Consider the following 23,059-nt stretch of genomic DNA (forward strand, 5'->3'; position numbering starts at 1 on the left):
CCAGAGTGGCAGCGGCAGAGTAGGTTAACATGAGTGTCTGCTACATAAATCAGCAAGTGTAAACAACCAACCTGCAAAAAGTTTTCAGCAGATTTAGACAGCGTGCCAGGCCTCCCCGCTGCTACTGCCAGAAGGGGTTTTTTTATCGTGCAAGTTCAAGCAGCCGCATCTGATGCGCTGTGTCTCGTGGTGATGATAAATTCGGAACGCTCCGCGAAGAAACGTCGCTTTGTTCGTTCACTCTCTATCAAAGGCTATGAGTGTCCGACGTGCAGCAAAATTAGTATGTAATTTTTTTTCTAAATGATAGTGTGGGGCAATGTTGTCTTGCCTGATAACTGTTGTGATGAATACATGGTGTATCAAAATGTCACAGAACTGCGAATGATTGTGCGAAAATGTTTGGCATGTGTTACGAAACATTACTATAGTGCGCTCGCCATAGTAATTTTCATTCACTGAAGCACGCTTTGTTTTGTCCATTATTGCAGCGAAGCTGCTTATGGACATCCAATTCGTCCATCCGTCTGTCGCCTGTACGCCGAAAACTCCTCCGGTGCCACGGAATGCACATGCGGAAAAAAGGAAGAGAGGTGCGCGATTGGCTGCGCCAGTAGTGACGTCGATGGTCTCCGTCGCAGCTGAGCCAGTGTTACTAGGTTTGGCTATATATAGCCAAATTGGGCTACAGAAACAAATCTGTGGCATCGGCTTGGCCGAGTTGGCTATGTGGCTATATTTAGGCTACTGAAAATCTGCGGCGACTTGGTTTTGTTTGGGCTTTACGGGACGCCCTATTCCAAGCTTCAGAGGTGACTCTAGCACATACAAATCTCGAAGGCTCTGTTTTAGATGGCTTAGCCGGCAGTGCGTGCGTGCGTGTGCGAAATGTCCACACTCCCCTCAGTGCGCCGTGGTGTGAGCCGGTGGATTTGGTCTTTGATGCCCTTAAATTTAAACCGCGCTTCACCGTGCAAACATCTGCGCCAGCAACGTCGTCTCACCTTCGTCTTATCTGTTTCACTCTTCAGACACCCGATCACAAGGTATCCGGATGAGCCTCGAAGTCGAGGATCTTTCACAGTACACTGTACTAACATGGTTATGCTCAGAAAGGGAGAGATCGTGGCGCCGGCACCAAAGAAAGGTATCACGGGTAGATGACAGGCTCGAGTGTGTTCATGGCCACCGTTTCTGGGTGGAGTATTGCGCCGCGTACCGCTTTCGACTTGCTCCACGTTTCTTACGGTAAGCTTTACTGCCATTTTCCTTTGCCTGCGAGAGTAATTTTAACACGACAGCGTTACGGGCACCGTGCAGCAAAAAATCAGGTGTTCGCGCCCGGTGTCGGCGCCGTTGTCGGTGCGAGAAAAATGAGGCCGAAGGATGCAGGCTTCGCGCGTGGAGCGTTACCGAACGAGCTGAATTTCTCAAAGTAAAATCCATCAGAAAATTTGTAAATTTGTACACACATGATAGCGTCCGATTGTAATTTCAATAGATGAGAAAACCCATTTTTGTTGCCCGGAAACTCGAACCCTTTTCAGCGAACCATTTTCGAACCCTTTGGCGAATCGCGCCGGGCTGCCATCGGGCGACGATGATTGGATGAAACGGCGTATTGGGGTAGCCCGGTGTGTAGCGATTTGCCGAATGCGCCACTAGTGGGAAGCTCGGTTCCTTGCGACACCAATGGTGCTCGCATCCTCGGCAGCGCGGCCGCCGCCGTGTGGGGGAAAGACAAAAGAAAGCCCACCTTCGTGCATAGGGTTAGGTAAGCATTACGGTTTTATAAGCTGCACTTGCCAGGAAGCGTGAGAAGCGCTCAGGGATCTTTGAATGCTATCGCGTTCCACTCATAAAGGCGAAGTGTCCTAGTTTTTACAGCGAAAGCTCTGTATGACTAACCTTTCGTAGTTTTTTCGGCGTCCGGCAACAGAAACGGACTTAGCGATTTCTTGCAAACCCACACGGGTGCAGTGCGGCGGCGCAGATGTGAAAATACGGAAGAGATCAGAATGGTCGCTGTGAACAATGGCGTGCCGTCAAGGTTATCGCAGTATGTGCACAGCAGGGGTATCGGCGCTAAAGATACCTGCGTTATCGATGGGTTGTACAAGTATACTTCGTACACGAAATATATAACGTTAGCCCCTTGTTGTTATCTTCTGTTCCTCGTTATCTTCGGCTAATCTTCCTGCACGTGTCTTTCCCATAACGATAAAAGGTGACAATGCCCTAGTAACTAGTTGTCGTCTGATATCAATAGCTTCATCATATTGCAAGTTCATCGAACATATTAAAGCTAATGAAATAACCAAATTCCTAAGTGACAACAACGTACTGTCTCCTCATCAGCATGGTTTCCGGAAGGGTTTCTCTACTGTGACACAATCAACGACAATTATTCACAACTTTGCAAGTGCTCTTGACAAGTCAAGCCAAATTCAAGTAATATTTTTAGTCTTTAAGAAAGCGTTTGACCTTGTCCTTCACAATAAACTTATAGAAAAACTGCAGTCGATATACCTTCCAGCCTATATTATCAACTGGGTGGCGGTTTATCTGTTTAATCGCAAGGAGTTTGTTTTAATTTCTAATTACTCTTCTAACGAACTTTCAGTAACCTATGGAGTACCCCAAGGTAGCGTGCTGGGACCTTTACTATTTCTGATATACATAAGTGACATCACTGACGAAATTTCTCATCCTTTTCAAGTTACACTATTTGCTGACGATTGTGTGTTGTTTAACGAGGTTACTTGCCACGAAGATCAATTAATGCTTAACTCTCACCTTCAAAACATTATTTCCTGGTGCAGTCCGTGGGGCATGGAATTGAACAGAGAAAAAACTGTTTACATGTCCATAACAAAAATGTTTTTCTATAACCTCGACTCTGAACCGCTGATCAAAGTCAGCCAATATATATAACTTGGAATCACAATAACCAGTGACCTCAGCTGGAATAGCCACATTTCTAACTTATGTAACTCGTCTTTCAGAAAGCTTTGTCTCCTCAGGCACAAACTAAAGCACGCTCCCTCTGGTACTAGATTACTGACTTACACTTCACTCATCCGACCGAAACTATAATATGCATACATTGTGTGGGGTCCCTATCAGAAAATTGACATTAACGCTTTAGAGATGGTCCAACGTAAAGCTGTCAGGTTTATTTGTTTTTCTAAATATAGAATGAGTGACTCTTCTACTAGCCGAATGAATCGACATAATATTCAAGCGCTACAACTACGCAGAAAAATTCAATGACTGCAATTTCTTTTCTTGCTTAAGAACAACTGTTTGTGCCTCCACCCACAGACTTACGTTAAACCACTTACAGCGCGTCAAACACGGCATCTTCACGCTGATTCTTTGACACCTTATAACACCCGAATTAACCTATTTAAGTTTTCTTTCTTCCCGCGCACTGTAACAGATTGGAACAGCCTGCCATTATCACAATTGATAAACACCGATTCTATTGAACGCATGTGTCTTTAAAGGGACACCAAAGTGAAACAATAAATCAGTTTTGACTAATGAATCATTGTTTTAGAACCCTGCAAGCAGTCATTTCAAAAAATTAGTTTGATTATTAGATGAGAAAATGAAGGTCCAAGTATCAGTATTTGAATTTCGCGCCGAAACCCTAGCGCCGGCACGTCAGCGTGATGTCAGGGATTCCAAAGTATGTTTCGGCATTTGGGCCGCGTTGGCTGAATAAAGGTTCCCGAAACTTGCCATGTTTAATATCTGGTTCTTTTAGAACACAATGTAGTCAATCTGTACCGCTATATATAATTAGCAGGCCCTAAAAGATGCCATCAAAATCGAAGACGTCACAGCTACCAGGTGCGGAAACTTAAGTAGGCGTCGCCACCCGTGTTTCGTTCTTGCGCTTTTTCTGACTTACCAAACGTCTTATCGTTGTAAGAGTGGTGTTTTTGCTGTTGTAGAATGGTGATTTACTGACGCAGAAGAAATCATTTTTCACTTTAGTGTCCCTTTAATACTAAGGTTATTGCCATGTCGGCAAGCCTTGTAACTGTTTTCTTTTTTTTCACGTTAATTTTGTTTGATACTTTCCATATATTCTTTATTCTATTATTTTCCGCATATTTCAATGGTCGCTCGTTCAACTTCTGGTACTTCCTCTTTTCTTTCCCTCTCGCGATAGTGGTTGCAAGTGCTCATATATGCGTGTGATACTGTTTGTCGAGTTGTCTTCCTTCAGTGTACTTCCTCTTAATCTTATTTAGTGGTCGCTCTCATTTCTTTTTCTGATAAGTACATACGTTGATTTGCTTTTGTATTACCTTTTCTTGTGTGTATGTATATATATATATATATATATACGTGCATATGTAAAGATTTATGTATTCCTGCCCTCCTGCTAGGGCCCCCATTTGGGCCCGCAGTATTGTATAAATAAATAAATAAATAAATAAATAAATAAATAAATAAATAAATAAATAATACACCCGAAGAACAATATGCGTGTACGAGGAGCTCCGCAGAGAACAGTAACGAGAATACAAACGGCGCCGGCACGAAACGACAACCGACGAAGAAAGTTCCCGCGATGCTGAACGAAAGCGACAATCGTGAGCCCGGGCACCTCAGAACGAACAACGATGCCAGACTCGCAACACAAAAAGAAATGACAACCATTCCTTTCTGTGAAGGTAGAATGGCAGCGAAAGCACTTTCCTTTTCGTTTGACAGCTTTGACTGTCCTGAGCTTTCGCTGCCATTCCATCTTCACAGATTGAAAAGGTTGTCATTTTCGTTTTTGTTCGTGTTTCCATTCAAGATTTATCTCGATACGTTCGCCCTATGCAGCGATTTGCTTGGAACTTCAGTTTCTGTTGCCATCCAAAAAGCCTTCTGTGTGCAACCATAATGTCGCTGTTGCTGATGTGAAGGGTCGACCGTGACGTACTTTTTGCTATGACGGGTTGCGCAAAAAAGGGATTGCCGTAGTCGAATGTGAAAATGTATATGAAAATAAAACTGCAAATTAGAAATGGCTATCATCATCATCAGCCTGGTTATGCCCAGTGCAGGGCAAAGGCCTCTCCCATACTTCTCCAACTACCCCGGTCAGGTACTAATTGTGGCCATGTTGCCCTTGCAAACTTCTTAATCTCATCCGCCCACCTAACGTTCTGCCGCCCTCTGCCACGCTTCCCTTCCCTTGGGATCCAGTCCGTAACCCTTAATGACCATCGGTTATCTTCCCTCCTCATTACATGTGCTGCCCATGCCCATTTCTTTTTCTTGATTTCCACTAAGATGTTAACTCGCGTTTGTTCCCTCACCCAATCTGCTCTTTTCTTATTCCTTTACGTTACACCCATCATTCTTCTTTCCATGGGTCGTTGCGTCGTCCTCAACTTAAGTAGAACCCTTCCCGTAAGCCTCCAGGTTTCTGCCCCGTACGTGAGTACTGGTAAGACACAGCTGTTATACACTTTTCTCTTCAGGGATAACGGCAACCTGCTGTTAACGATCTGAGAATGCCTTCCAAACGCACCCCAGCACATTCTTATTCTTCTGATTATTTCAGTCTCATGATCCGGATCCGCGGTCATTGCCTGCCCTAAGCAGGTGTATTCCCTTACCACTACCAGTGCCGCGCTACCTATCGTAAACTGTTGTTCTCTTCCGAGGCTGTTAAACATTACTTTAGTTTTCTGCAGATTAATTTTTAGACCAACCCTTCTGCTTTGAATCTCCAGGTCAGTGAGCATGCATTGCTATTGGTCCCCTGAGTTACTAAGCACTGAGTTACTAAAATGGCTAGATTTGCCTACAATTTTTCTTGCTCTTTTTTCTCTTTGGCTGTGTTTTCGCTACCATTTCTCTAGCTTTGGGCTATGCCGCCTTGTCCGACCTGGCCACACTGAGCTGAGAGCGCGCGCTGCAGTTTCTCTCCGGCTCCGCGATGGGTAGGCGACGGAAAGGACTGCTCAGGAGCGGAAAGCTCCTGAGCAGCAGGCAGCTTTCCGCAAAGCCGCGAGCAGAACCGGTAACGAGGTCGTCTACGTCATGCCGATGCTGCAGCTCAGGCACAAGAACAGGCTCGTGCAGCAGCCTGCCACGTGGTTTAATGAACCGTCTGGATTAACCCAGTAAGAAACACCGGGGCCCTATTTTTCAGCTTTGATGGTTAACCATATGTACGGAGTGCTTGGGCGATTATCTTTATTGCCTGCAATCTTCTAGGCGAATAAAAGTGAAGTTGCTTTTGAAACCTCTGTGGTACTGTCGTTTATTTGCATCCTAATCGTTCACCTTTCTAAGGAACCTACAGGAGCAATTTCCATCAGTAGCAGCTGAAATATTTTCAGATTGAGATATACGCCACTCCTAAATTTTTATGACACGCTGGTGCTTCAGCTTAGGTGAGTCGCAAGCTCGCCTCAGCCTCAAATGAAAAATAACTGCTGCCGGAGTGGTCGAAATGCCAGACACTAAATTCATACATTCGCGCGAAGTAGCATAAGATCTTGACGTTGCTGCCAATTCCGTTTCTGACGTCAAGTTTTTTTCGCTTGCTGTTAGTTCTCCCCTCGGTATGTAGATAGCACGGTTGCAACGAGTCGCCGCGACAAAGAACGGAGATGTACAAGAGCAAAGTTCGCAATGGGGGTTCAGAAAAGTTGGTTGTGGTAGTTCACAGTGTTCTTTTTTTTTCTTTTTTTAAACTTAGGTAGGGCATTAGGCAGTATAATAGCAAGAGCTTGGTGGCGCCACCCACCGCCCCGTTCCAAAGGGGACGCTCTAAAATCCAACCATCGATCGAGCCATTTACTTGACATGCGGGCTTCAACGGAAGCTTCGCTACCAATTTGCACATACCCGGCGTCATGCCCATAAAGAGGATTCGATTCAATTAAGCCTTCGAGCAATCAGTGGTTGCCAGCACTATTTTGTTAGTGCACGCGCAACATGAGCAGACGACGCCGCGACACTCGCAAACCACGTTTTGGCCACCCCAGTTCTGAAGGTGCACCCCTGTTGTGCCCGTTGAAATATGATGTAGGACAGTAACACGGGGGAGTACTGCTTAAAACTGCAGATTTAAGGACACTCTTTATCCGTCCCTCAGCAGAAGAAATGAAGTGAACGTATCAACAGTGTGGCCATAGCGGGGCATGCTGGTGGGGGGGGGGGGGGGGCGGTCCTCCAGGGGTCTGCAGTTGTGAGATTCATGGATGATGCAATGCTTGCTTTTCTGTTATGGCACTCGCTCTATGCTGCGGCTGTTTCCGCAAGTAAACTCACATGTTCTCATGCTACTCTTGAGTGGAGTGTCATCATTATCATCAGAAGCAGCCTAATTTATGTCCACTGCAGGACGAAGGAATCTCCCTGCGATCTCCAATTACCCCTCTCCTGCGCCAACCGATTTCAACTAGCACCCGCAAATTTCCTAATTTCGTGCCACCACCTAGTATTCTGTCGTCCTCTACTGCGCTTTCCTTCTCTTGGTCGCCGTTCTGTCACCCTAATGGTCCAGCGGTTGTCTAATCTGCGCTATACATGACCAGCCCACCGCCATTTTTTCTCTTAATGTCAATAGAATATCATCTATACCCGTTTGCTGTCTGATGAAAACCGCTCTCTCTCTGTCTTTTAATGTTATGCCTAGCATTCTTTATTCCATCGCTCTTTGCGCGGTCCTTAACTTGTTCTCGATTTGTCACTCTCCAAGTCTCTGCCCCATAAGTTAGCAATTAATTGTAAAATGCACACTGATTGTACACCTTCCTTTTCAATGACAATGATAAGCTTCCAGTAAGGAGCTTACAATGTCTGTCGTATGTGATCTAACCTATTTTCATTCTTCTATGAATTTCCTTCTCATGACCAAGGTTCCCTGTGAGTGATTGACCTAGGTAAACGTACTCCTTTACAGACTCTAGAGCCTAACTGGCGATCCTGAATTCTTGGTTTTTTGCCCGGCTGTTCATCATTATCTTCATCTTCTGCATAATAATCTTCAACTCCACTCTTACACTCTCTCTGTTAAGGTCCTCAATTATTTGTTGTAACTCGTCTGCCGTGTTCCTGAATAAAACAATGTCATCGGCAAACCGCACGTTGCTGAGGTATTCGCCGTCGATCCTTACTACTAAACCTTCGCAATTTGATAGCTTGAATACTTCTTCCAAGCCCGCAGTGAACAGCATTGGAGAGATAGTCTCTGCTCGTCTGACCCCTTTCTTCATCGGTATCTTTCTACTTTTCTTTGTAGAATTAAGGTGGCTGTGGAATCTATGTAGACATCTTCCAGGGAATTTACGTAAGCGGTCTGTGTGCTCCCTGATTACGCAATGCATCTATGACTGCTAGTATCTCTGCTGAATCAAATGCCTTTTAGTAATCTGTGAAAGCCATTTAAAGAGGCTTATTGTACTCTGCGAATTTCCGGATAACCTGATCGTGATACAATTGATGTGATCGATTGTAGAGTATCCCTTCCCAAAGCCAGCCTGTTCCCATGGTTGACTAAAGTCCAGTGTTGCCCTTATTCTATTCGAAATTATTTTGGTAATTTTTTATATAATACTGGGAGTAAGCTAATGCGCCTATAATTTTTCAGTTCTTTAACGTCTGCGTTTTTTTTTTTTTTGGATTAGTATAACGTTTGCATTCTTCCAGTTTTGTGGCACCCTTGCAATCGACAGACACTTTGTACACAGTTTGTATAGAGTATAGTTTTTCTAGCGTTACGTCTCCTCCACCTTTGATTAAATTGAATGTTATTCCATCTTCTCCTGCCGCTTTTCCCCGCTTCATGTCTTGCAAGGCTCTTTTGACCTCATGTCTAGTTATACGAGTTTCTGTATCCTGTTCATTATTTTTTCGAATGCAGTACTCCTGAGTCCTCTTGGTACTTACTGTTCAGGGCAGGATAGAGTTCTTCCGCTGCTTTTATTATGCCTTCGAGACATAGAGTTTCATATTAGTATACCTAGAGGCAAATCTGGCGCTGCGATCGTTCAACCATCATGGGAATGATGGGAAGTACAGGCTTCGGATTGGCATTCTATTGACTAGCGAACTAGCCTACAAGTATTTTTTGGAAGTTTTGGTTTCGCTCCAAGCGCAATTGCTATAACCTGCAGTGGGACAGTGCAACGCAAAGCTCTCTGCCTTTGTACTGTTGCCCGAAGTGGCGACAGCGCGCTGGGCCAGCGACTGGGACGATGTTTGTGTCGCGGTGTGGCGTCGAAGCCCTGACGAGAAAGCGGCGGCATCGTAAACGTTGAAAGAACACGTTTTGAGCGTTTGGACCTTGGTTTGTTAAGTGGGTTAGGTTGGCACAGTAGTGTTACGTGCTTTATGAAACTTCAGAATAGGAAAAAGAAGGCACTATTGAGACAAGACATATACATTTGTACTTCTAGTGGCTTGACAATCACATTTTATTGAATGCTTCGTTATGCATTGCTCGTTTATGTGCTCATTGAAATGGGTGTTTTAGGTCTTTGAGAACACAAACTTACTTGTGGTAGGAAAGGTTGCTGCTTCCTGGCTGTAGTCTAGTGTCGCAAAATGGGTACGTGCAAAGCCACGCCGTAGCGCTTCGGAAGCGGTACGTCAATATAACATATGATGAATCATACTCGTAGGAGGCCACTATAGCGTCCTAGCTAGCACTGCAGCAGATGTGCTTAAAAGTACTTGAAGACGTTCAGCAATCATGACAGCTGACGCAGCCCATCGAAAGAGCGAGAGAGTTCGCAAGTGCCGGTCGTCTGCAAGAAAAGTCTTGCGTTTACAGCGAGCACGTGTCGTAGCAGATGACACTTATAACATTCCGCTCAAGGGCGCAACACTTTCTCACAATACAACATTATTATTTCCATAAATACTTGTTGAGTATTTATATATAAGTACATGTACGGTTTTTATTGCTGTTGCAAAAATAAATAAATAATTATTCTCTGGGGTTAAATCAGGAACAGAAGCGCACAAGAATGCATACTGTTTGAATCGCACCTCTGGTACGAGTTGTTGTGGTCGCACCGCTGGTGCGATTTGTTGGGAACTCGGCGCTGACGCCCGTGGTTGCACCTGGGTCGCAAGCCCCAAGGGTAGCGTTGGCCTGGCGGCCTGGGGTACAACTGGAAGCATCCGAAGGTCCCGGCAAAGCATGAGTCGACTGGTAACAACAAAACAACTTGTTTATTTTAACATCGCAAAGAGTTGGCGGTCAGGTTGACCGAAGTAGAGAGACGGGAGAGCACTTTACTCAACAGAAGAAATCGGAGCCCTCCTTTTGGCGTCCGGGGGCAGCTGTTTTTATACTCTCGCAGTTGAGGGCAAGAAGGAACCCCTCAATAGACGAGCACGTGATTGTACAATGGGCTAAGGTGACGCACACTGTCGTAGCGCCGCCGGTCGGGCACAAAGACTGGGAGGAGAAGGTAACTTCTGCTCTCGTAGCGCCTCTGGTCGGGCACAATGACTGGGAGGAGAAGGTAACCTCGGCTCTCGTAGCGCCTCTGGTCAGGCACAATGACTGGAAGGAGAAGGTGACTTCTTGCTGTCGCATCGCCGCCGGTCGGGCACAATGGCACATACACTCACACACGCACATGAAGACACGTGGCATCGGAACATGCCTGGAAACGCCTGGAAACGCCTGGAAACGCCTGGCGGGGAGCGTAGCGGCGACGCCAAACGGGCCAAAATGTCTGCCGCTTTGTTGCAATCGCGCCGGCTAAACCGCGCGTCGTAGGCGAAACGTAACAATACCCTGGTGTGTCCTGGTGTCAAACCATAGTAAACCATGCTTCCATCTCAAAGTCATACAAAGTTTATGTAGCGTGTTGTACATTATGTAACATACTGCAGAAATAAAATTAGATTTTACGCGATAATATTTCAGTAAAGTTTCGTTTACTGCGCCGCAACCAAACGCCGCTAGTGTAAAGATCGAAGTCAATCCTAAGCCTGTACTTCCCGTCATTCCCATGTAGGTTGAGGCAACGCTCAAGAGAACCCCCGTAGACACTAGCGCCACATTTCCCTCTAGGTATTTATTTAGAAACTCTATGCTTCGAGATTTCTGATGATATTAGCCTGCTATCCATCAACGCATACATCTTGGTTGGTCCTATGCCATGTTTCCTTCTCACTGATCTGAGGCTGCGTCCATTTTTTACGGCTTCTTCAGTGTTTCTCACTTTATAATTTGGAATGTAACTTATTTTTGCTTTGTTGGTCAGTTTTGACAGTTCCGCGAATTCTATCTTATCTTTTGAGTTGGACACTTCCGTTCTTTGTCGTTTCTTTATTAGATCCTTTGTTACTTGGGAGAGCTTGCCTACTGGTGGCCTTGGTGCCTTGCCTCCCACTTTAATTGCTGCCTCTCAAACTAGCCTAGTCACGATTTCATTCATTACCTCTATTTCATCTTCATCTCTCTGTTCTAAGGCTGCATATATGTTTGCAAGTACCAGCGTAAATTTGTTTGCTTTTACCCTTACTGCCTCTAAGTTGACTTGTTTCTTCTTGACCAATTTTGCTCTTTCTCTCTTCAAATTGAGGTGAATCCTAACCCTCACTATACTATAATCTCAGCGCGTTACCCTACCTATGACTTCTACATCCTGCCCTATTTATTTATTTATTTACAAATACTGCCGGTACACATCAGGACCAAGACAGGAGTGGTAACAATACATGAACATACAGCAAGCAGCGTACGAAACAATACAATACAGTGATACGGCGATATATGCCCTGTTGTTGAAAATATTCGGACACAAGTGCGGAAAACTGCTCGCGGGTCCTGGAGTTTACAATGTTTGCAGAGAGACAATTCCAGTCACGTGCTGTTGAAAGGAAGCACGGCCCAGAGGGCCCTACATGCCTAACAGATCCGCTGATATGTCCGCTCTTTCCGGGTTGCACGATATAATGTCAATTCTCCGTGGTCCCAACTTCTTGCTTCCCCAATCTCACGTATGCACGCCTCTCGAACGCGCCCAAGTACACGATATATTTTCGCTGAATTTCAACAGCACTTGTGTGTAAAAACGAAAAAGGGCGAAGCTTTCAGCGCCCACCGAGAGCATCATCCGCCCGACGCGTCTGCTTGTCCCCGCGTCTGCTTGTTAGCCGATTGTGACCTACTCGTACAGGGACACGCGTTTTTCTCTTGCAATCACAGAAAAATGTTTTTGCTGTCACCGCAGCTCCCTGCTCACCGAAGTTTTGCAGAAAGATCGAATCTGGTGTCCCGGATTGTTCACCGCAAAAGTTGGAATAGTTACTTGCGAAGGCCTTAAGCAATAAAATTGAAGATAAAGCTGCTGCTCAGACAGTGTCAGCGTAGACGTATTTCGCCACCTAATGGCAGCTGCGAAAGCAGTACCGTGCGGGTTTGCGCATGTTTCCCACTCCTCTAGAACACGTGACAACTCTACCAAAATGGCTGCTTTCCGCAGCGGCCAACAGGCGGCTAAACGAAGTTATGCTAGCGCCGCATCGATAGGGCGTTGCTTTCACCATAAACAACGACAAGTTCGTTTTCTTTCTATTTTTAGTCGACTGTGTAAATTGTCACAGTAAATGATCCGGAACATAAAACGCGATGTTTCTGCAGAATTCCATTAAGGACAGGCAAGCTGAATGAGAAATACAGTTAGTGTTATTGTGAGAGAAAAACACAAAGAATGTAACAACCTTCTCCAAACACCGTAATCGTCGCTTGCACGCGTTTCAGTGACAAGGATGGCGATGTCTGAGCCACGCGCCTTTCCACACGTGGCCTGTATTGACGCTCGGCGCCACGTCCATTTCGTTTCGGCTCCTATTTGTGGTATGTACATGTCACATACCAGGCATTCAGGCATTTCACCGAAGATTTAAGGAAAAGAGAAAAGAAAACAACGCACGAAGAGGTCATTTTCTTGCCATTGCGGTATTCATGCTCGCGGCTATGAAAGGTATATTTTAGGACTACTAATATCCACAAAACTGCTTATTTTTCATTCGCGTCTTTTAAAGGCATATCGTTATACCAAAATTCAAGCCGGACAATATGTGAATTCACCCATCTGGCAGAAATGCTGTCAGTACTAGCCTCAAAAAAAATTTTACAGTCACTTTACCATACCCTAAACAGGATGAAGGCAGAAGTCTGTAGGCTCGCGAGACATTAAATAAATTACCTGGCATTTTCATTCGAATGTGCTGTAGCTTCCTATTGTTTTATCCCACCAAGGGTCGTGTGTCCGAGTCCTTTAATCTACCTTGATTAACTGTGCCTTAATAATCTTCGCAATTGCTCACACCAAACAACGCGGGTTTAACTCCGACCAAAGGTCGTGGCTCGAGTGCCCTACTTAACTTCATCCTAATTAAGTGTGCCTTAATTAACGTCACCCTGACACCAAAGGTAATGGGTTCGACTCCCACTAAATGCAGTGGGTCAAATATATCTTAAGGTAGAGATAATTAAGGCACTCCAACCCAAGACCGTTGTTGCTGGCACTATAAATTTTGATACGATAACGCTGGACATACTATTTTCCTACCCATGAGTCATCTAAGTTTTCCGCCCTAATATAACCTAAAAATTAAATTAAATTACGTGGCTATACGTGTCAAAACCACTATTTGATTATGAGGCATATCGTAGTGCTGGCCTCCGAAACTATTTCGACCACCAGGGGTTCATTGACATGCACCTAAATCTAAGCACACGTGTGTTTTCGTATTTCGGCCTCATCGAAATGCGGCCGCCGTGGCCGAGATTCGATCCCGTGACCTCGTGCTTAGCATCCCAACACCATAGCCCCTAAGCAACCACGGCTAGTTTAACATGCACCTGATGTGTGGTATATGCACTAGAAAGATTTTCTTAGAAAACAGATAATAGTAGGTCATGAAGTATACCATGCCCGATGTTTTAGAAGAAATGACTTAAAAGTTGTGCCGCTAAACGAATTTGCACTTATTGGGTACACTTTTCATACAGGCCGACTTGTAGTTACAGCATGCTCTTTTAAGTAAAAACGAAAGCTAGCTGGTTCCATTTAGTATCTATGTTCACGTGGTCGTGACGTCAAAGAACACAGTAGCAATACGGTGAAACGCAAAACTAGCTTTTATTGGGCGAACCTGTGCACACAAAACAGGCTACACTTAAAGCACAACGAGAGCGTCGAACACAGTCGGCGATCGTCGAAAATATGATCAGCGGGTCAAGCGTGTCGGCTTTTGTACAGTACTCGTCGAATGTTCCAGACTAATCGTTCGGACCCGCGTGCCTTCCACAAAGTTCTACACCATTCGCGTCACGCGATGAAATCAGATAACACAACGTTCGGCGACAACAGACAGCGGATAGAAGCATCGATAACTTTCCAGAAACTTCGGATACATGCAGACGCGTCCCGCACTGTGCGATAACATTTGTTAGGCGGCGAAGCGTGGTCGCCCGTTAAATATAACTACACGTGTCAATACCCCCCTCTTAAAAAGCATCGACCCGATGCTGCAAACAAACGAAAGTAATAAAAGAAAAGCACTCCTAGCAAAGAAAACAACAAAATAAGGAAGTTCGCCAGCGTCCGTAAAAGGGTTTAAGACGGACCCCGTGGACCACTTCAGATCGTGCGCGGCGTCGCTGTGAATGCGAAATGCCGTCTGGCACGACCTCATAGTCCAGTGCGCCAATACGTCGGATGACCTTGTAGGGTCCGAGATATCGTCGCAGTAGTCTGGTCTGGACGGACACCAGATTTGCTGGTTACGTGCCCTAAGAACAGAAGCTCATCGTAAGCGAAGCGGCGTTTTTCCGGCTTCAGAGTAAGCCCTGACGACTTGATGGCCTCAAGTACTGTCGCAAGCCGCCTGAGGTGTTCGTCGAAATTTCCAGCGAAGACGACGACGTCATCCAAATAAACGAGACAGGTCTGCCACTTCAATGCTGCTAACACCGTGTCCATGACGCGCTGGAACGTTGCAGGAGCCGAGTACAGTCCGAATGGCATAACCTTGAAATCGTAGAGGCCGTCTGGGGTGATGAAGGCCGTCTTTTCGCGATCTCTGTCGTCGACTTCTATTTGCCAATAGCCATACTTGAGGTCCATCGACGAGAAGTATTTAGCGTTGCAGAGCCGATCCAATGCGTCGTTTATTCGTGGGAGGGGGTATCCGTCCTTCTTCGTGATCTTGTTCAGACGGCGATAATCGACGCAGAAACGTAGGGTTCCGTCCTTTTTCTTTACAAGGACAACAGGGGATGCCCACGGGCTTTTCGACGGCTGGATGATGTCGTTGCGCAGCATTTCGTCGACTTGTTCTCTTATAGCTGCATGTTCTCGCGGCGAAACTCGGTAAGGGCTCTGACGGAGTGGTCGAGCGCACTCCTCGGTGATTATGCGGTGCTTGGCGACTGGTGTTTGTCGAATCCTCGATGACGTCGAAAAGCAGCCTTTGTATCGTCGGAGCAGACTTCTGAGCTGCTGTTGCTTACTCACGGGGAGACTTGGATTAATGTCGTAGTCTGGTTCGGGAACCATCGTCGTCCGGGTAGATGCGGCGGAATCCAAAAGGACAAACGCGTTACTGGTTTCCAGAATTTCCTAGATGTACGCAATCGTCGCGCCCTTGTTGATGTGCTTGAACTCTTGGCTGAAGTTTGTCAGCAACACTTCATATTTCCCTACATGCAGTCGAGCGATCCCTCTTGCGACGCAAATTTCACGGTCTAGCAGTAGAGCTTGGTCGCCTTCGACGACGCCTTCTACGTCAGCGGGTGTTTCGGTGCCGACCGAAATAACAATGCTCGAGCGAGGCGGGATGCTCACTTGATCCTCGAGAATACTCAAGGCGTGGTGACTGCGAAAGCTCTCCGGCGGTATCGCTTGATCTTCCGACAGCGTTATCGATTTTGACTTCAGGTCTATGATTGCGCCGTAATGGTTCAGGAAGTCCATGCCGAGAATGACGTCTCGTGAACACTGTTGGAGGATAACGAAGGTGGCAGGGTAAGTCCGGTCATGAACGGTTATTCTTGCCGTGCAGATTCCAGTCGGCGTAATGAGGTGTCCTCCAGCGGTCCGAATTTGGGGGCCCTCCCATGCAGTCTTAACCTTCTTCAACTGGGCGGCGATGTGTCCACTCATTACGGAGCAATCGGCCCCTGTGTCGACTAAGGCAGTGACTGCGTGGCCGTCGAGAAGTACGTCGAGGTCGGTGGTTCTTTGTCTGGCGTTGCAGTTGCGTCTTGGCGTCGGATCACGACTGCGTCGTGTTGAACTGAAGCTGGAACGTCGCGTCGTCAAGCCGTCTTTCGTCGGTGTAGCCATGGCTTCCTGACTTCGTCGGGATGGCGGCGTGTCGTCATTAGGTCGTCGAGATGGTTTCTTTGTCGTCTTCCTCAGCGGCGGAAGATCTTCGTCAGTTCGACGAACAGCAACCGCACCTCCATCGGTTGCTGCTTTTAGTTTTCCTGATATGGGCTCGCTGACCGGCCCCGGGCTGGGCCAGTGTATGGTCGGCTCTGCGGCGAGAGGTAGCGGCCTGGTGATGGCGAACGCGACGGTCGTCGAGAGTTCCACTGAGTAGCGGCGAGGTAGTCGGCGATATCACGAGGGCGTTCACCTTGCTGCGGGCGCGGAGCGTTGACGGTGAAACCTCGCAGTCCCATCTACCGGTATGGGAATCCGCGATACACATGGCCGGCTTCTCCGCAGTGATAGCAGAGCGGGCGGTGGTCGGGGGCTCGTGAAATATCCGTCTTCCTCGCGTAGGTGCGCTGGGCGACGGGTGGGCAAGCTGGCGGCGGCGGACGACGGAATTGCGTCGTTGCAGGGCCCTGGCGTGGTCGCGGAGGGGGATCTTGACGGCGTGCGATGGCGGCGTAGGTCATCGCTTGCGGCTCAGGCTGCGGCGATTCAGGGGCCACTCCAAGTTGTTGTTGGAGCTCCTCACGCACGGCGTCGGCAATCGAAGCCACTTGAGGCTGTGATGATGGGAACAGCTTTCGTAGCTCCTCCCGCACGACAGCTCGAATAGTCTCGCGTAGGTCGTCGGTGGCCAGTGACTGAACTCCGGCGTAGTTTCTCCAGTTCGTGCGGCGGTCGAATTGCCGGTTTCGCATCTCGAGTGTCTTCTCGATGCTGGTGGCCTCGCGAAGAAACTCGTCGACGGTCTTCGGTGGGCTTCGTACCATTCCGGCAAAAAGTTCCTCCTTCACACCACGCATCAGCAGGCGGACTTTCTTCTCCTCGGACATTTCTGAGTCGGCGTGGCGGAACAGACGGCTCATTTCCTCAGTGAAGATCGCAATCGTCTTATTCGGCAGCTGTGCTGTGGTCTCCAGTAGAGCTTGGGCTCGCTCTTTTCGCACGACGCTTGTAAATGTTTGCAGAAAGCCGCTATGGAAAAGTTCCCAGGTCGTTATGGTGGCTTCTCGGTTCTCGAACCACGTCCTGGCCGCGTCTTCCAATGCCAAGAAGACATATCGGAGTTTGTCGTCGCTGTCCCAGTTGTTAAACGTAGCGACTCTCTCCTACGTCTCAAGCCAGCTTTCCGGGTCCTCGAAAGTTGAACCGCGGAACGTCGAAGGCTCCCTGGGCTGCTGCAGCACGACGGGGGACGCTGGGGCTGCCATTGGGGTGGACTTGGTGGCCATCTTCCTAGTCGTCTCAGGCAAAAGTCTGTGCTCCGGGGGCAGTCCTTGCAGCCTGCGGCTACCTCGCTGGTTCTTGGCGACGTTGGTGTCTTCCGCGTGAGGGCTTGGGTCACGGCTTTGTGGGGGCGTCCGGTACATGAACGCAAAGCACCTCCACCAGATGTCACGTGGTCGTGACGTCAAAGAACACAGTAGCAATACTGTGAAAGACAAAACTTTTATTGGGCGAACCTGTGCCCACAAACAAAAAAAAACAGGCTACACTTATAGCACAACGATAGCGGCGAACACGGTCGGCGATCGTCGAAAATCTGATCAGCGGGTCAAGCGCGTCGGCTTTTATACAGCAGTCGTCGAACGTTCCAGACTAATCGTTCGAACCCGCGTGCCTTCCAAAAAGTTCTACACCATTCGCGTCACGCGATGAAATCAGATAACACAAGCTTCGGCGACAACAGACAGCCGGGTAGAAGCATCGATAACTTTCAAGAAACTTCGGATACATGCAGGCGCGTCCCGCGCTGTGCGATAACATTTGTTAGGCGGCGAAGCGTGGTCCCCCGTTAAATATAACTACACGTGTCACTATGTAGTTTAGTACCAGGACATGCACCTGGCGTTAATTGCGTCGAATAGGGCATTGCCGAATTAGGTACCTTTATTATCACTGATGCTATAGGGTTATGTTATCTACAGCCTTTGTGAAAGACTCGTGCGCACACTTATTATACATCTTTACGAGTGTATGCAATGCACACCTTTCTAGAGCACAAACATTCTTGTTGCCACTCGAAGCGTGCTAACGATGTAAGCAGCCTACTGAAAGGTTGTAATATTGCCAAAATAATGGCAAAAGGGTGTGCAAGGATGCGGTCGATTGGTCGGTTATATATTTATCTTCAGCCAAGCTAGGCCCTACACTTTCCGGTCATGTATCTACACGAAAGTGGTCTACTCCAGAGTAAAGCGTTTATTTTTATCTTCTAGGACAAACAGTATTTCCGCAATATTTCGCTCCATATAGTAAATCTAAGTTCATTTGCAGCTCACAGGCCGTGCCTAAACGAATGTGAAAGACAGCTCTAGCCAGGGGTTAAAATCGCGTCATCCACTGGGTTCACGTGCTGCGCCTCTGGGCCTCCTTTCGCTTGGCGCAGGGCATGCACGTGGCGCTCCGAGAATGCCTGCTGGCACACGTGTCGGGCCACGATCCCGGAGCCAGCCTCCGAGTGTCGCCGGCTGCCGTCGAAGAGCTCTGCGCGTGGACCAACATTTCCGCAGCGAGCAGCATGCGCACAGACGCCGACGTCGACAAGGTGACAGCACCCCAGCATGGCTGCCATGGGCTGTTTTTAAGCAGACGCTCTTTCGACGCTAGCCCCAAGGTCCCCTTCAGTTACGGCCCTAACAGGAGGGCAATACTTTTTAAAAATGGCGGCGTGTTTACGTTGACATGGTAACAGCAACCGCAGCCGTGTGGCGCCTCACCCTAGCGCTCTTTGTTTTTTCTTTGTTTTAATCATGACGACCGCTGCGCTCCTTCTCCACCCTTCGCCATGCCCCGCGCAACTTCGCTTTTGCTTTCTTTTTGCCTGTCCGCGGCGGGTATCTTTTTTTTTTTTTATAGCGTGGGTGCGCTACCCAAGGCATTGTTTGTGAACTGGCGCGTGGTGCATCATGGGTTCTTTATGCGTCATCACGCACGCAGTCTAGTCCATACTTTGAGTATGCCAGCATATGCCACGACATATATAAATCCCACTTCCAACACAACAGCTGTATGGCCTTGTTTTACAGACTTCCGTTTCCGAAAACAAATATTTTCGCATAACTTGGTATGATACACGCTCAGAAAATGAACAAAAGTTAAAAATGCATGAAATGTACATGTCTAATAAAGGACACAAAAATTCACAGACAGTGAAAAAACAAAAATAAATAAAACTGAAGAATACGCGATGGCCGTTTCATGTACACACATATAAACGATATTTTATATAATGCCCTAAACACCAAAGTGGAGGACAGCTTCCGGTATGCGCACTGAGAGCTTCTTATACTCCCTGAGATATTGTACAAAACTGGACGACGCGTATGACAGAGTCATGACAGCTAAAGAAAAGGAAAATTCACTGGTAATGGCAAGAACAATGACATGAAAAATACCTAAACATAGAATAAGATGGTAAGATTGTTTTAGTGACAGCCATACCAACAAAAACAACAACTTGTAAACCTGCACAAAAGTATATGAAATGCGTGACATGTCGATTACTACTTGTGAATCAGGTTCTTTTATTCAAAGGTTCAGACGGTTCTCTCAGGCTCCGCCTGAGAGAGCCCAATTGAAGACAAAGCTGTTTGTTTCAAAAACACACACACAAAATTTTAATAAAACCGGAAAGAGGATAAAACATAAGATAAACACTCAAATAGACATCACGGCAAGAAACGCACTAAGGGCTAGGATGATGTTAACAGTAGGCGAGTCCAGGCTGACCACAACCGCAAGGACGCATATTAATAGAGTTTTAATTTAGGGGACGCAAGCAGCTTGCGTACGCAAGAACGGGGGCGACGTTACCCGCACATGCTCAGACCTTTACGTCTCGGTCTGCGCATGCGCAGTACCGCCGCCCCTAGTTCTCGCGTACGCAAGCCGCTTGCGTCCCCTAAACTAAAGCTCTCTACTGTCGACGTGGAGAAGCGGCGACAAGATGACGAGAGAAGTGGCGCCGGTCTCACCCAAGGTCGGGGTGTTGGACCACTGATCGGGCGACCAGAGCGCGACAGCTCCGGCTTGGAAAGGGAAGGCAGGCGGCTTGGCGGCACGATCAGTTGGCGGCGGCGTTCTGACCAGGCAGCTGGGCGTTGAGCTCGGGCCCGTAGCCTGACTGCTCTCGTTCTGCCCACGGGCGCGGAAGCTCGCCGGCCTCGAGCAGCTTAAGACTTTCATTTCTAACGCGATAGCGTGGAGGAGCTCGTGTCGCAGAAAGGCCGGTGTCGTCGGCAGCGTTGAGCGTGAGCGAAGAACGGCGGAGGGCAATTTATAAATAAAAACGACTTGCAAGATGGGCTGGGTGGGAATCGAACCAGGGTCTCCAGAGTGTGAGACGGAGACGCTGCCACTCAGCAATGAGTTCGATGCTTCAAAGCGGGACAAAAGCGTCTCTAGCGAATACGATGTTGCATTAGAAAGATGCCGTACAAAGTTATACTGCGGTGTATATCGGTAATTATGAGCATGTAAATTACAAAAGTCGCAGTTAAACGCATAGCGAAGTACGTTGCCGCTACATTTCTTCTGCACTTGGTGCGCACGCAGAGCCATCTTGCGGCAAACACAGAAGGCCCCCTCCTCGCAATGTACGGCGCTGCCTCGACAGCTGCCGCACCACTCGCCCGCTTCTAGAGGACGATCCCATCGAGGCGTCAGCCCCATGATCGCGTCCGCCTTCATGGCACGTCGCGGCCCGGCTGTCCGTGCCGGTCACGACGTTTGGCTCGCGTAGATCATTTCTCCCTCCGAGACACCAAGTTCTTTGGTTCGTTCCGCTTGCTCAGGCGCACGTTTCGTCTTTATGTGACTCAAGAGCATGCCCAGCGAATGAGTGGGCGGTGCGAACGGGGTGCGATAACGCTATCGCGTTCCACTCTTGAAGGCGAAGCTTAAGCGTCCTCCAATTTTTTAAAGTAACAATTTACAACATTCGGGACCAAACATAGGAGTCAGGAAAGAAAGCAGAGATATATCATTACTGTCTTACGTGTAAAAGCACTACAGCATTCATTGTGCTCAAACTGGCATGACTAAGCATTCGCAACGCAAGAACTAGCAGAATTAGCATGAGAACCGACATCCCACCAACGAACTATCTTCAGATACGTATATTCTTTTATACAGTTTTATTGAAAGACATAGTTTTCTTAGGTCTAAAGGTTCGTCGTTTTCATTTAACAGCTTACGAATTCCATACCTCAAGCTCTGCACTACATAATTAGATCTAATAGTAGGTAGATTACAGGTAATCACGCGAAAGTTTCGGTCTGTGGTCGTTTGAAAATAAATAGACTCAAAACTACAGAATGTTGATTCATCGTGAAAGGCGTGCAGACAAGGACACAAAACAACAGGGCGTTTGTGTTGTCTTTTGTGGCCGTATCTGCACGTCTTACCTTCTTTCACGATCAGACTCAAAATTCGCCCAGTGTTCTTTATTTTGCTTAAAGAATATAGAGTGAGCGCTCCTTTTTATAAAGAAGGTTTGTTGGAACTAATCTATACCTAATTTTTTACGGAAATATGGTATCATTGAAGCGATGCGTTCCAGAGCACCAACAGCTCTAGTTCATATCAATTGGTTGTGGAGCCCCAGGTAAGTGAGCAGTAAGTTCTCGTGTTATTTTCTCCTAGCCTTTGCGTAAAACCTGCTCTCATGGGTTACAAATGGTTCACAGCGAAAATATTTCACAACATAATTTACACCGCGTATATAAACCTCAACAGCTTCAGTTGACAATAAATGGAAACGATGCCCCTCAATGACTTAATTTGACTGCGACATCAGTAATGAACTTGCCACTTTGTCCTTTTCTGCTGCGCCGACGTAAGTGTAACGTCGTCGTCAGGCCAGCTTTTCACTGCCACGATAATATGTAAAACTTGGAGCACAAATGCCCGCGGGGAACTGCACATGTTTAGCAACAGGTTAAAGCTTGGTAGGTAATCTGCGCAAAACTAGAGATTAACTGATGATCTGTTGGTTTTAGCGGCGCCCGGGAAAACAACAAATAAGGAATTTTCAGGACCTGGTCCTGGGCTATTCGGTTCGTATTTGCAGTTTTAAAAGACGCGCACACCTTAGATTGGTCAGACAAAAATGTACAGCACGTGTTTTGTTTCATTTTTGTTAAACCTCCAAATAGGGAATTGCAGGGAGGCATGGGGTGGGCGCGCGAAGTATGGGAGGCCCAAAGCAAGATCTCCTTTTGAGAATGATCGAGGGATATTAAGAAAAATCAATGGGAGGTTAAGGTTTATACGTACTTACTACATCAAAACAATGTCGACTCACACTGGAAGTAAAAAACAAGAAATTAGGGTGGTTGCTTGGGCTAGTTGGTAATTCATGATAAAAAATAACGTACAGCGCGACGGACAAGGACTGCGAGAGACGACATACACAGCGCTGACTTCCAACAATATTTGTTTTTTTCCAAGTGATCATGTTCTTAGTACAGTGACTTGCTGTTAGAACAGCCCTTGTGACTGCCTTTCATTTTCTACGCATGCCCACCTTGTATATATACGCACGATGTGGCAACGCAATAAAAAATTGTTGGAAGTCAGCGCTGTGTATGTCGTCTCTCGCACTCATTGTC

General features: G+C 47.2%; 1 protein-coding gene across 1 annotated transcript in view; it reads left to right on the forward strand.

Moving 5' to 3' along the window:
- Window positions 1–23,059, forward strand: part of LOC142584089 (uncharacterized) — a 445,388-nt gene that overhangs the window by 397,368 nt on the left and 24,961 nt on the right. The window contains exon 4 of the mRNA XM_075694266.1: window positions 18,835–18,993. Within this exon, the coding sequence (XP_075550381.1) occupies window positions 18,835–18,993 (159 nt within the window). The remainder of the gene's footprint in view (window positions 1–18,834; window positions 18,994–23,059) is intronic.

Source organism: Dermacentor variabilis, chromosome 6 (genome assembly GCF_050947875.1).
Source record: "Dermacentor variabilis isolate Ectoservices chromosome 6, ASM5094787v1, whole genome shotgun sequence".
In the NCBI taxonomy this organism is placed as follows: Eukaryota; Metazoa; Arthropoda; class Arachnida; order Ixodida; family Ixodidae; genus Dermacentor; species Dermacentor variabilis.